This window comes from Melanostigma gelatinosum (genome assembly GCF_949748355.1).
Source record: "Melanostigma gelatinosum genome assembly, chromosome: 18".
NCBI lineage: Eukaryota > Metazoa > Chordata > Actinopteri > Perciformes > Zoarcidae > Melanostigma > Melanostigma gelatinosum.
The window spans coordinates 8,522,336-8,537,422 of record NC_136651.1 but is presented as its reverse complement, the minus strand read 5'-3'; the positions used below and the strand labels follow the sequence as shown (position 1 = coordinate 8,537,422).

Below are 15,087 nucleotides of genomic sequence, written 5' to 3'. Positions count from 1 at the left end.
ATATCATCACAACCATCTCCCGTGTGAACCCGATCCCAGTGATGGCTGGGGGAGATGCGCTCGTCCTCGGCGATAATCGATAGACGCATGCAGGTAGCTTTCCTCCCTACACACGCAGCATCACCACGCATCCTTACTCCACTGTGCAGTCTCTCTTATTTCCCTCCCCATCACCACACGTATGCGAAATCGCTCGTGGGGGCCGTGCCTATTGATCTCTAAACATCTGGAACACCTCATATTTGTTTTACAAGGCAGAGGCAAACAGCCTGTGCCCGAGATAGAGGAACGAGACAGCAGCAGCAGCACCAGGACGGACCACTTGACACCTTGCTTCACGACATCGATATGCAGTAGTGTGATACCAGCTCTGCGGAGACGGGAAGGCCAGTCCATGGCATCTTGATATTAAAACCGTGGGCTCTGCGCATTCCTCACCGACGGCGTCGTCTTTTTTTTTTTCCTGCGGAGTCGAAAGGATTAACTTGGCCAGATAAAAGCGGCGAGGGAGGAAATCTTAACAAGAATTCAATCTGACCAGATTCTGTTTGGGGGATTCGTGGGATATCATTGGACCTGCGATGGACTCCAGCGCGGGGGAATATGGCATGGCTCGTCTTGGATTGTTTTTGGTTTTGATGGGGCTGTGGAGATTTAGCGATGCTTGCCCCGCATCCTGCACTTGCAGCATCTCACGGATTGTTTGTATTGATTCTGTACCGGGGATCGAGGATTTCCCTGTCCTCACGTTAGATGACATGGAAAACATCACCGAGATGTAAGTGTATGAAAACGATCGTGCAGACAGCGTATGAACTTATTAGAATGCAATGCGTAAATAACTCCGATGGGTCGGTCGCAATAATACCCAAGGGCTAGGATTATGATAATAATAAAGGTAATAGTAACACCAACAGCAACATTAATAACAGCAGGCCTGATATCAGTTGGATTACAGATCAATAGAGATCTGCCTCCTGCGCTTGATGTCAAACACAAAATATGTGATTTTTTTCTTCTTCTTATAACCAAGGGGTTGTCAGATCATGTAGCCTAGTATATGTGTGCGCGGGTGTGTGTGTGTGTGTGTGTGTGTGTATATTTGGCGGAGATGGGGGTCGCGCGTGCCAGTAATGACGATAGTGTGTGCGTGTGTGTGTGTGTGCGTAATGGTGGTGAGAGTGCGCGTCAGGTTTATTTGGATTAGTCGGTGTTTCCTTTACAAAACAGCTCCAGAGGTAGTGATGGAGTAAATGTTTAGGCCCGACGCAGCCTCTGAGGTGTTCATTCGGCTTTTGGGCGGCGGTGTGATATAACCTCAACATTTAAAAAAATAAATCAAAAAATGACCACATTGTTGCCAGATTACACATGAGATCACATCAGTTGTATACAGCCGGCGATAGGCTGCCCGCAGTTATGTAGCCTTATCTGCGTCAGTGTGTAGGCTTGTGTCGGAGTGTACCTGCTACAACCCTGCACAAGTGTACAACTGCATGGCAGTGAGAATGGAGGGGGGACTGGGTGAGTTTTACTGAGGCAGACAGACTGGAAACATACATGAATGTATAGTTGATTATTCTTTTCTTCATTTAGCAGCTTGACCCTTGTAAAGGGACATATCATGGGTCAAATTAGCAGCTTTGGCAAATAAATCACATTTGAAGTGTAATGTTACAATAAATTGCATTTTGATGAAGACCATGCTTGTCAGCACCTTCTAAAAATCTAACCATGAATTACATTTGTTTGTAATACTTGGGAATAAAAACAAAGCTTCTGAAGCAACAACGTCATTTTAGATTGTTGAGGATACTTCAATTCAACTTGTAATGTATTGTAGCAGTGTGTTGTTAAAGGTACAATATGAAAACAAAAGTGTTTCTGTATACCAGAAACCTTTAAAACAACCTGCGCTCATTCTCAAATTGATTCACATGTTTTTTTAAACACAACTAAATCATTTTCAAATGCTGTGAAAGGTTTGTTTACTTCAGCAATATATTGTGAGGAACATTTGAAATGCTCTTTTCATTTATTACTCAAACTCTTCATTTAAATACTGCTAACTAATAGAGTAAAACATCTTTTAAAATAATATAACTAACATATTATACAACGTTTCTGCTTTGCAGAAGTATTTCATTTCCCATTTACAAATATGATTTAAAGTTTTGATTTGTGAATATAAATAATGACTAAAGCTGTACTGATTATTGACTGTCATTGCCAACTGAGCTATCTATTCATCAGATTATTTATAATGCACCTTTAGTGGTGTCATTTCATTGGAAGAAGTAGCATTACTAAGTCATAACAAGTGGGCATTTTTGATCTGCAAAACCTAAATAACATAAAAAATGAACAATACAAAAGCATAATGTCTGTCACTCTATACTCCCAGTGTGCAAACATGCTGTTGTACTGGCATGCACACACACACACACACACACACACACACACACACAACTGATTCTCTCGTACACACATACAAACAAACCAGTTTCAGATCAACTTATTAACTGACCGCTAAACCCTCTCAGTCTGTATTTACCTCCAGACCAACACGTGTCATAACACTGTTTCTCCCCTTTTCTTTCACAGATACATTACGAATCAAAACAGACTGTTTGACATCAATGACAACAGTCTGAGGCACTACATAAACCTAAGAAACCTGTAAGTATCATAAGGTACCTCTTGAGTGTTTTACATGGAGCCACGACATATTTAACGCGCCATTTTACCCTTACAACAGAACAGTGATGAAGACAAGACTGACGTCTATATCGTCAGATGCATTTTTCAACAATACAAGACTCCAATACGTGTAAGTAGTATTTTGAAAGACCCTCTGTAGATGCGTCATTGATGTACACACAAGTAGCCAGATTATGATTCCTATTTCTTCCCCTTTTAGAAATCTCAGAGACAATCACCTGTCAACACTGTCATGGAGAACATTTCAGAACTTCAACACAACATACCCGTAAGTCTAGAGAAAAGTGTCAGTACTCTTCTTTTTTGCTGCGTGTGCAGCCAAAGAGTTTCTCATGTGCTGTGTTGTTGTTTTTTTCGAGGCTCCTGCTGTCCGGTAACCCTCTGGATTGTGTTTGTGAGAACTTGTGGATCAAACTGAGGCTCCTTGAGGAAACTGACAGTCCAGAGCTGACATGCTTAGACGACGGAGGAGCGCCAAAGGCCTTTGCCACACTCACTCCACCAGACTGTGGTAATGTGAAACCATGTTATAATAAGCAACCGCCGGGTATCTGATATTGAAGGTTCAGAGAGATGATCGCTTTCGTGGAGACAGGAAAGACGGGAATAAATCTGTAAATAAATCAATCAATGCAAAGGTCCGGTCGGATGTCCAATTATGCCGTGTGCTCATCTCTCGCAGTGCTTCCCAAAGTAGAGGTCACCCCGAAAAACGTGACGGTGATGCAGGGGAGTAATGTCAAAGCTGTGTGCAGCGCCTCGGGCTCCCCTCCTCCTGAGATCCTGTGGAACCTTGATTGGCTCTCCACCCACCACAAGGTGAGCCGGTCTACCACACAGCTTCCTGTTTAAACCTTTGGTTCGGGTCCGTCACTCTCGGATCCTGGTTATTTTTAAAAGAGTGGACAAGTTGAGGAATCTTTTTTTGTAAATATTACTCATGAGATGAGCTCTAATGAAGCTTCAAATCTACCTCTGTGAACAACATGAGGGCCGGACCCGAGTTAGGCTTAATTATTTATTTGTCTAATTGTCAACAAATCCCGTGATAAGAGTAAAACTGAACACAGGAGCGATCCAGAAAAGTCTGTGTAGCTTCTTCTTCTCATAGAGCTTCATTGTTGTCGACAGCCATAAAAATAAAAAAAAACACACATCAGGGATGATTGAAATGAAATGAAACCCATGTGTTTGTACTCAACTGGAACTATTGGTTTCTGGGAAGATTCACATCGTTGCCAGGAACCGATGAACTTAGAGCTGGATGCCATAGCAGAGTAGTACAAAAGCATTAAGAGACAGCCACACACATAGTTGGTCTTGCTGTGCGTTCCAATACCCATACTACTATTATGTGCGACAGAAAAAGATTCAGTACGTCCCAATACATCGTCATGTCAAACGCCAAAAATACCAGGATGTGCTACTGCATCCGGTCGCATTTTGCAGTATGCAAGCTAGCACGCTTTTCTGGCTGTAGTCTAGCCCACAGTCCTGTGCACAGCAGATACATGAGCACTAAAAGTAAAAAGAAAAGTTGTACGATATGGAACGCAGTGTCGGTCTTTAGAACCAACTACATATATATAATACAGTCGGTCTGTTGTGGCAGTTAGCTGAATGGTTACTTCACACTTTTACACATTGGACATATAATGCAATCTAATAATGTTTACAGATCGATCCTTCGGATATGGAGAGCAGCATCACCTTGTCAGACCTGTCTCCTGATGATAATGGCAAGGGGATCATATGCAGCGCTGAGAACATGGTCGGTCAGACCGAGGCCACCTTTCACCTCAATATTCTCTGTAAGGACTCCTACCTTTTCTCTTATAATTGACTGTTAACTGTCGCATGCATCTTTAGAGATTATATTTCTTGTCGGTAAGTTTGTTTTGTCTAATCTCCTCTCATGGTCTTTTAAAACGCTTTCTTCTAAACCTTGTTTTTCCAGTGGAAGCACAAGGCTCCTCAGTTTGTTATCGTTACTGTCTCTTGGCAAATCTTATTGACTCTCCATGTTTCCTGTCCATAACTCTTCCTCCTGTGAAGCTCCTCATGCCTTACCACACTCCTCTGCTTGTTTAGAGCCGCATCTCTCCTCATTCTCCTCCTCCATGTTTTCTTGAAGTCAGCGTTTAGATGTTCTGTCGCTTCTCTCCCCCCCCCCATACATTTCATCCCCTAACTGCATCTCCTCTCTAACCCCGTAAATGTTGCTTTTCCTACTGGCTTTTACTCCTGGTGTTGATTTCCTATCATCCCGTTATTACTCTTCCTCTACTGTTGCCTCCGTGTTAGTTGCCCCCACCATCCAGCAGCTGCTGGAGCCGGAGCAGGCCCACCACTGGTGCATCCCATTCAGCGTGACGGGGAACCCCAAGCCCGAGCTGCAGTGGTACCACGAGAACCTGGCTCTCCTGGAGCGGGACTACATCCGCACCGTATTCCACCAGTTCACCGAGAGCGAGTACCACGGCTGCCTTCAGCTGGTCAACCCCACGCACATCCAAAACGGCGATTACAGGCTGGTGGCAAAGAATAAGTTCGGTCAGGATGAGAAGAAGGTCTCTGCCCAGTTCATCGACCCGCCTTTCATCGACCACACAGGTGTGTTTTCACCGGAGTTCATTCAGTGAGAAGTCAGCAGGTTACTGCTTATCAAGTCGACCGCTGACATACTTTTTCTTCTTTCTTTTCAGCAGAAGAACCCTTCTACGACTGTAAGTAATGATTCAGCATTGTAAAAACTAACAGCTGTTATACTTATCAGCTGGATAATAACTGTGGACACGGTTCAAATGCACTGTTCTGTTTCTCCTCCCGTGGCCTCTGCCTGCATCTTGCTTCTGCCCAGACACCACTGGTGAGTGTGTATAACATGACAGTCAGCATTACAAAGTCATTTGCTTGCTCTTAATTGTTCGTTTTTCTGACCAGCTTGTTGATTTTTTTGTTTTCAGACTCTCCACTCCTTCCGCTGGACGACAGTGTTGCAGTAAGTGATGCTCACAATTAAGGCAATAGTTCTCATCCTTCCGGCCTGTTACTCTTTTAAAAAAAAGTTACCCTTTGTCACCCTTTTGTTTGAATTATATATATATATATAAATAAAATAATCTTGTGACTCTCAAGAAAAACAGCAACAGTTTGAGGAGGTTGCGGCCCCTTACGGGGATCCCAACCCCATGTTGGGAACCACTGATCCAAAAGGATGCCAGATGTTTTTGTCGACAGTTTATCTTTTTGTTTTGTCTTCCCAGGTGTATGTAGTTGTGGGAATCGCAGGAGTTGCCTTGACTGGCTGCGTTCTGATGGTGATCATTCTGAAATATGGAAGAAACTCCAAGTTTGGTCTTAAAGGTGAACTGATCTTCTTAAGGAACGGTTCAACGTTTTGGCATATGCACCTACTCGATTCCTTGCCCAGAGTTAGGTGACAAGATCGTCACCACTCTCGCATGTGTCTGGTTAGCTTAGCTTAGCACAAAGACTAGAAACAGGGGGGAAGTTAGCTTGTTTCCAGTCTTTGGTGCTAAGCTAGCCGGCTGCTGGATGTAGCTTCAAATTTAGTGTCGACACAGGAGATGATCTTCTCATCTGACTCTTGGCAAGAAAGTGAATGAGCTGATTTCGAAAAATTTGAAACGACTTATTTTTTCTAAAATCTCAAGAAAATGAAGTCAACTCACTATTATTTGACCTCAACATTTAACGAGCTGTTTAACAGTAAAGTCGTTCTGAAGGCATGCACTCATGTTGACTTGGGATGACATCTGCCTCTTGTATCTTTATGTCATTATGTACAATTTGTATTTACAAGTCTTTCAATCTCTTCTCTCCCTCCAACCCTCCGCTTACTTCCCCTTCTCCTCCTCCTCTTCGATGACCACAATTCCTTTCCCTCTCTCCACATGCCGTCCTGACTCTTTATTCATCTCCTGCCTCTCTATCCTCTCCTCCTCCTCCTCCTCCTCCTCCTCCTCCTCCTCCTCCTCCTCCTCCTCCTCCTCCTCCTCCTCCTCCTCCTCCTCCTCCTCCTCTGTGGCTCCCTAGGCTCCTCCTCAGTCATCAGTAATGACGATGACTCTGCCAGCCCTCTTCATCACGTCTCCAATGGCAACAACACCCCGTCGTCCTCGGAGATGGGTCCAGACGCAGTGATCATTGGGATGACAAAGATTCCTGTCATTGAGAACCCACAGTACTTCCGTAACTCCGGCAGCATGCTGAAATCTGACACGTGTGAGTTACCGCTTCGCTCGACAAATGGCCAGTAACCCGGACCTTTTCAGATAAATCCACACAGGGGTCACAGCCGGACGCCATATTTGTTGTCAGCATCCTGCTGCATTGTGATCGTGACTCCTCGACAGTTAGATGATGTTCAGAAACACAAGCTTGTTTACGGAAGGCTCGGCTCAGCAGAATGAACCTGAATGTTTTTTCTTTCTGCATGTGGTTTATTATAGTTTAAGAAATGTTTATGTGTGGATCGATTTGTCGAATCAACAGTTTTGATAATTGTTCATTAATCGAGCAAAAATGTCAAACATTTGCTTGTTCCAGCCTTTCAAATCTGTAGAATTGCTTCTTTTGTCAGTTTTGTTTTAATTAAACGCTTATACCGGTCAGTTCTGGAGATTATAACAGTTAATCTTGCTATTCTATCATGTTCTATAGATTTATTTATTGCAAAATCAAACAAATCAATGTTGAAAATATTCTTTAGTTGCAGACCTAATCTATTTTGACCCGCAACTGACTAAAGCTCACACAACCTCCCATGCTATTTGTTGTATTCTGCATTAAAGTTGTCCAGCACATCAAGACACACAACATTGTACTGAAGCGGGAGCTGGGAGAGGGAGCCTTTGGGAAGGTGTTTCTCGCCGAGTGCTACAACCTGACACCAGACCAGGAGAAGCTCCATGTGGCAGTCAAGGTACAGATTAGGAAGCCGTTCGCTCAAATAATCAATTCGTTGTCATTCAGTTGGTGAATTCTCTTGACTCAATGCATTCTTATAGATATAGACAATGCTCCTCACCTCATCTTTGTGTTTTTGCCTTTCGACAGACTCTGAAAGAGGCCAACGAGAGCGGCCGAGCGGACTTCTACAGAGAGGCCGAGCTCCTCACCAACCTGCAACACGAACACATCGTCACTTTCTACGGCGTGTGTGTGGAGAGCGACCCGCTCATCATGGTGTTTGAATATATGAAACATGGGGACCTGAACAAGTTCCTCAGGTGGGATCATTGTGACTTCTTAAAATACTGACATGTGATCAAGGAATAGATCCACATTTTGGGATATTTTCTTTTTCGTTTTCTTGCCATGAGTTAGATGAGAAGATCGATACCACTCTCATGTCTGTACGCTCAAGAAAAGGTTACAGGCAGCTGCCAATTAGCTTAGCTTAGCATAGAGACTGGAAACAGCTAGCATGGCTCTGTACAAAGATTAAGAAATAAATGTCTATACCAGCACCTGTAAAGCCCATTATATCTGAGTTCACCTCGTACAAAGAACAGAATGTTCTTTACAGGGATTATATGCTGCACTGTTTCTTGGCTGGGAGCAGTGACTTCCAGGCAACCAGCGGAGACTCCAGGAAGTCACAGCTCTTGGCCAAGAAATAGTCCAGCACATCATCCACCATAAACCATAACTTCACGTCTTTATTACATTGTTTTTGTATGAAAACAAGAGTTCATGTGTTCGCTTTTGTTAACCTTTGGACAGAGCCAGGATTGCTGTTTCCAGTGTCTATGCTAAGCTAAGCTAACGGTCTCTTGGCACCAGCTACATATTTAGCCTACAGGCTACATACAACTCTCTTCAAGAAAGTAAATGATTATACATCCCAAAATATTGCTTTAAGCTGTCCACTGTGCATTAAAATGTATGGCTGTGTTCTGCGAGTTGATAGAAATGTGTCCACTGGTAAATAAGAAGACCTGCTTTATGGCAAGGCTGGGTGGATTCACAGAATTGTTGCATTATTCAGATTATTTAATTCATTGGATTAAAAACTAAAATTCCCATCTAGTTATGTTACCATTTAGGGTACATCTGAAATGACAGGGAATTAATCTGCAACCATTTTGATTATTGATTGATTTTTAAGATTTTCTTTGGCAAAATAGAGAGAATTTGTGAATATTTGGCGTTACGTTTTTCTAAAGTATTCAGTCGATTGAATATCTGATGAATGATTTCTGGGTGCAGGTCCCACGGTCCCGATGCAGTACTAATGTCAGACGGTCAACACAGCATCCAGGCGGAGCTCACCCAGTCCCAGATGCTGCACATTGCCCAACAGATTGCGGCTGGCATGGTCTACCTGGCCTCCCAGCACTTTGTCCACAGAGACTTGGCAACAAGGAACTGCCTGGTAGGAGAAAACCTGCTGGTCAAGATAGGCGACTTTGGCATGTCCAGAGATGTTTACAGCACAGACTACTACAGAGTGAGTCCAGAGTATTTTTGATCATTTCCCCTTTTTCTCACCTCGTCTTGCCCCCAGTATCTTACTCGCACACAACCTCCGATTTATACACAGAAATATGGAAATGTAGCCACATACGCACAGTCTCAAATACGCAATTAGAATTTTATTCCAGTTTTGGCCTGAAATAACTGTGTAGCTGCAGAAATGTCAATTTTAACCAGAGGTATTTTATCTATTTTTAATACCATTTAAATGCAAATTCTATAATCTGCATAAAATTACTGTTTCCATGGTAATAAGGGCCAACAGTGCAAAAATGCTTCGGCAGTTTTCTTTCTCCCCTGGGCAAGGAGTAAATACGTCCCTTCACTCTACGTGAATATCATCATATTATTAAACCATAGAGGAGTTATGGTACAGTATAGGGTCCGATGAGAAGATTACACTAATATTAAAGGCCAATAAAAATACACACACACACACACACACACACACACACACGATTTGTCATGTTGAGGAACAGATGGATGCATTTTATTCCCTCATCCTTTCTGTATCAAATCCGAGCTTGAATCCCACAGTGCCCTCTGCTGCCCAAAGTAGAGTCAGAAAACACACAAAAAACATCTCAGACATGCATTTCCCCGCATCAGATACCATAAAGAGGGCCTGTCACCAACTCCTGATGTCAAACAATGTTATCAAATAGAGACACAGCTAACAATATGAGGCTGCTATCGTTTGATGAATAAAAGGGACTCATGTGATATTGATAACATTGATACAACGACGTAAAACGCAGGTTGAGAGGACGACATAAATAATGTGGGGTGAATAAAACTAGAAATATATTTCATCCGTGCACCATTGTTGATCTGCACAGAGTATCACATGATGGGGTGATGGTGCATGCGAGTTTACGGTATATGTAGGTGATGAACGTGAAAGGATGGTGATTAGATAAGAGAGGAGACAGCGAGAGGAGGAAATGCATTTAGTAGACAGGAAATATCTGATGGAAGAAGACAAGAAGACGCTGGTTGGATAAAAGGTTTTGATGTAATAACAGGCGTGTTACAGGAATGCCAGAGTGACTAGATTTAATTTGTCAAAAAATTAAAAAAACACACTCAGGAGCCAGTTTATTAGGTACACACCTAAAACTCATGCACTCCATGAAGGTTATAATGTTTAGGTTTTGTTGAAACGGTGTTAGAGAAATGTTAAACTGTATGATCATTTTGGGGGATGCAGTCCTGTTGAACTGTGTGTGTGTGTGTGTGTGTGTGTTATAAGGATTAAAACTAACAACATGCAACAGACACGCTATCATAAAGTCACGCCTAGGTTTTCAGATACTGTGATTTGCTTCTCACACATCCACTATTAACTATTCACCTGAATGTTTTAATGTTATTGTAATCCTTCGCCACCAAAACAAAGTTCCTGTGTCATCATGTGCGGTTCAGGAGACACGATGCGAAATACATCATTTGGTTGTGGCAGAAAGTGAAATGGCCGCCACGAGGCGTTTTTGCGAGGGCTCCATTTCTGAAAACGTCCAGGGCCCTAAACTGTACAAGTTTCATGTTTATATGCGGAAGTAAACATCATTTTTACATATCGCTTGACTATAACCCATTGCTACTGGGGCCTCATCAGCTATATAGTGGGAAAATATAAAAGAATGGATAAACCTGGTGGGTGATTCTGTTCTTTGGAAAGCTCTTTTGAGTTTTTATATAATTTAAGTTTTCTGCCACTTAGAAAGCTATTTACAACCGCCTCAATAACAGAGTCAGACAAAAAGGGCGTCACTCGAGATAATCTGACAGGGAACACGTGGGAATGTGCCGGTATATATACATCTGCATGGGCTGCTGAGGAAAGCGGGAACAGGTGTGTAGGTGGGAGGGGATCTGGGGGATGACTTGAGGATGGCAGGTCTCTGGAGTTGGAGGAGAATGCGTCCAAAACAAACAAAGAAAGGCACGAGAATGTATCCTCTGGGCACCATGAATGTCTGTAACATGTCTGTCGGAAGCTTTAGAGATATTACAGTCTGGATCAAAGCGGTGGAACCACCAACCGACACTCTCATCCACAGTGCCGGTCCACAAGCTTGGCTAGAAATATCCCATTCAAGTCCAAGCAGCCACTTTAAACTCTTCAGCAGGGCTTGTGGTGTTGGTTTCGAATGGAGACTGATTTCTCTCTCTCTTTCTCTCTCTCTCTCTCTCTCTCTCTCTCTCTCTCTCTCTCTCTGCAGGTGGGCGGTCATACGATGCTGCCGATCCGCTGGATGCCTCCAGAGAGCATCATGTACCGGCGGTTCACCACAGAGAGTGACGTGTGGAGCCTCGGCGTGGTGCTGTGGGAGATCTTCACCTACGGCAAGCAGCCCTGGTACCAGCTGTCCAACAATGAGGTCAGAGTCACTCGAAGGCCTGCAGATACTGCACTCGGACAATGAGCACAGAGCTCAGACTTTAAATGACACCTATTCATGACCTACCTAGACGTGAGCGTTATCCAGGAAGTGAAGATGCAACTAATACCGCGTTTATCATCAAGACGGTTTATTTAATTACACAACGATGGTCTTTGGCTGATGTGAGGCGTCCATATTTGTTTTGTTTTCCGGCACTTCTAATTATTAGGGCACAACTCACACGTATTGGAGCTCTCAGAGTTGTAATCATAACTTGGACGTTGACGTGAACACTATGTACAAGTTAGAAACTCATAATTATGATGACTCCGATGTGACATGAAGGCAGTATAATTGTGGAAACTGTGGCATCCTCTCTCGACGTAATGGAAGTGCAATGCTCAACTCAAATTCCCATTTTCTTAATTTGTGTTTTTTTTCCTTAATTTTATCTCAGTGTTCTTCTGTAAATAAACACAAAATATTTTTTCATGTATCCTTTTTTTGGGAAGGGCATTCATGAGATCGTGGCAGTGGAGAGAAACGGTAGAGGAGAGAGATGGAGAACACAATGCAACAAAATGTCCCAGGCCGGACATGACCCATGAACCATGGACCTAGTGACTAATCTCACCTAAAGCGACGCGTTGGCTCAAAAGCAACCGTCTGAATTAATACAAAACAAACGAAAGAGAGATCGATTGAGAATTATCTAATAATCACGAAAACTTCACTGTCATCTTCAAACCATTGCTGCTTTCAGATAATACCGCTCAACCCTTCCAATGTTTCATTTCATTGGAAACATCTGAGGAGAACTTGCTGCATTGATTTCATTTGAACACCCCCCCCCCCCCCCCCCCGCAGGTGATCGAGTGCATCACCCAGGGCCGCGTGCTGCAGCGGCCCCGTTCCTGTCCTAAAGAGGTCTACGACCTGATGCTGGGCTGCTGGCAGAGGGAGCCCTACATGAGGCTGAACATCAAGGAGATCCACAGCATGCTCCAGAGCCTGGCCAAGGCCTCGCCTGTGTACCTGGACATACTGGGCTGAAGCCCCTGGTGTTCTTGTATGTACTTTTCGTGTGTGTGTGTGTGTGTGTGTGTGTGTGTGCGTGGATGAGTGGTTGTGTGTCTGTTCGCACATAATGGTGACGGAGAGGAGAGAAGAGAGTGAAGGTTGTGCGACTGTGTGAGCGAGGTTGTGTACAGTACCTGGCTGTAAATGTCCCTGTAAATGCTATCGTCCGTGTCCTCATTACATCGAGAAAAGCCTTAAATTTTGAGTGATTTTATTTAATTTTTTGGGGGTGTTTCTTTATTCATTTGCAGACGTCACCGAGGCATGTTTTCGTCAATGGAAAACCAAAACGCATACATATGTGAAAGGCATACAAATAAATGAAACCCGACAATCAGAAATACTGATCACTGGGTCACGCCACGCTGTTTGTGCTTTTTCAGTCATCTTCAGAAACTTTTGCTTTTAAAAAAGAAATTATTTTAAACAGGTGTATTACACACAGACGTTTAATCATAAAACCCATTTAGATTCTCATAGATGGATGTGTCTGTTATAGACAACCGACTTGAGTGATTTCCTCATCAACTTTGAGGCTGTAAAACACAAAGCGCATACAGCATTTTGCACCATTATTTTAAATAACGCCATCAACCATTTGTCCTATTTTATGTAAATATCTACACACCAGGTCATCTATATTTACAAAGTGGTGTTTTAAACGTTGTTGGAGTGCTCTGCTACATTTCACAACCTTTTCATTTGATGTATCTAAAGCACAGAGAACGAGGACTCGGCGGTGTTGAGCGCAAAAACAAACAAAAAAAAAGAAGACGATGAGCACAGTTTTGTTTTACTTTTTCATTCACCAGCAATGCCATTTCGCAAATCTCTGTTGTTCGGTGGCCCATATCTGTAAGTGATGTGGTTTTGTATGCATTATCAGAAGCAGGTTCTTTTGGCTGTTGATGAGATTGTGTCTATGCTTTGATAAGAGAAGAATAGAGAAGAATAGTGTGTTCTGAAGATGTAATCTTTAGTTATAAACAGTAGGCTAAGAGGCCGCAACAAAAGCATTAATTAAGAGTCTGGTTGCCCTCAAAGAGCCCCAGGGGTGCTTTCATCTCTCTGAGCGGCCCCAGTCAGCCGGGTGGCGACTGATGCAGCTGCTCACTTCGGGCATCGCTGAAGCACATTTGTATCGGCTGCTTGAAAAAAAAATGATTTTAAATAAAATACATTCTTGTAGTTCCGTTCTCCCAAATTATCTTCAACTGGTCTGTTTGCAGATTTTAAAAAAAAGAAAAGAAAAAGAGGCTGAAATATTAAAGCAAGTGCGGTGGTCCAAGTGTACAGACTGTGTTCACCTTTGCAAAAACAGCAGAGATTACTCCTGCATAGTAGCCGTCATGTGTTTCCATATGGAGGCATACAGCAGTGCGGCTCTCTGCTGAGACAATAAGTTATGTTAAGTGCACTTTGTAGCGTTACTTAACCCCCCCCCCCCCTAATGCACAACCTGAGCGGCTGACCACTCTCCGCCTTGACCTCGCCTGCACTTAATTCCAACAAAAAACAACAAAAAAAACATTTCACCCTTGCTGTTGGCGGCCATGACCGAGGCAAGTCCCAACTCTGACACAGCGTGGTTGATGAACAGGATTGAGTGTCCCTCTATGTTTTTATCCCAGCGGTTGTCCGTTCTGTATCACAGTCACGTGTCTGCTGTACATACATTGCTGTCCATTCTGTACAGTTCTGATATTTGTCTATGTCAATAGTAGGCTATGTTTAATGGTATAATCTGTTTTAAGCAGGTATCATGTCAAAACCGTGTGACATCTGTTGACGACAACGTGTTATGGGCCACTGGCAATACATACTCGATGTAAATACGATTTCATTTGTGCTGTACATTGTTTACTTTCTTTGTGCTCGTTCATAATACCAGTGAGAATACAATCCTTTTTTTTTTTTTTGCCAACTTTTTTGATCTGCAGAGGACTTTATTTGAACAATGTGTTTTTCTCTGAAGAAAAAAAAAAGAAAATCTCTTTTTCCTCTCCACTGTGATGGGGAGCTTACACAGAGGCCGTCTGCCTGTGGGAGGACCACAGACTCTGGATCTGACTGAACATCTGGATCTCTCCTGCGCTCGACAGGCGTCCCAGCAGACGTGTGGCCGATGGCGAGGAGGTCAAAACCACCACTCAACCTCTGACTGACTGTAGCCTATTTTGATCCTCTTTCAGATGAATAACTGTGACTTTGCATCATGAATGGTATATTATTTTGAATGTAATCTAGAAGGGTCGGGACCTTTTTTGAATGTAATCTATCTTGAGGGGAAAGGGAGGGGGGGTGGGGCGGGGCGGGGGGGGGGGGGGGTTGCATATTATTTTGTAAATATATGGTAAATGAAAAAAAAAAGATTACAGTTTTCATTCCTGTGCAG

General features: G+C 43.2%; 1 protein-coding gene across 1 annotated transcript; it reads left to right on the top strand.

Annotated features, from left to right (window-relative positions):
• Window positions 1-581: 581 nt before the first annotated feature.
• ntrk2b (neurotrophic tyrosine kinase, receptor, type 2b) lies at window positions 582-12,665 on the top strand (the record flags this gene model as incomplete). Its single annotated transcript, XM_079288783.1, has 16 exons — window positions 582-778; window positions 2,605-2,679; window positions 2,759-2,830; window positions 2,921-2,989; window positions 3,081-3,232; window positions 3,404-3,540; window positions 4,400-4,532; window positions 5,026-5,334; window positions 5,688-5,722; window positions 5,988-6,087; window positions 6,781-6,969; window positions 7,539-7,669; window positions 7,804-7,976; window positions 8,959-9,199; window positions 11,451-11,609; window positions 12,480-12,665. 16 exons carry the CDS (start codon window positions 582-584, stop codon window positions 12,663-12,665), a joined length of 2,358 nt encoding a protein of 785 aa, XP_079144909.1.
• Window positions 12,666-15,087: the final 2,422 nt, after the last annotated feature.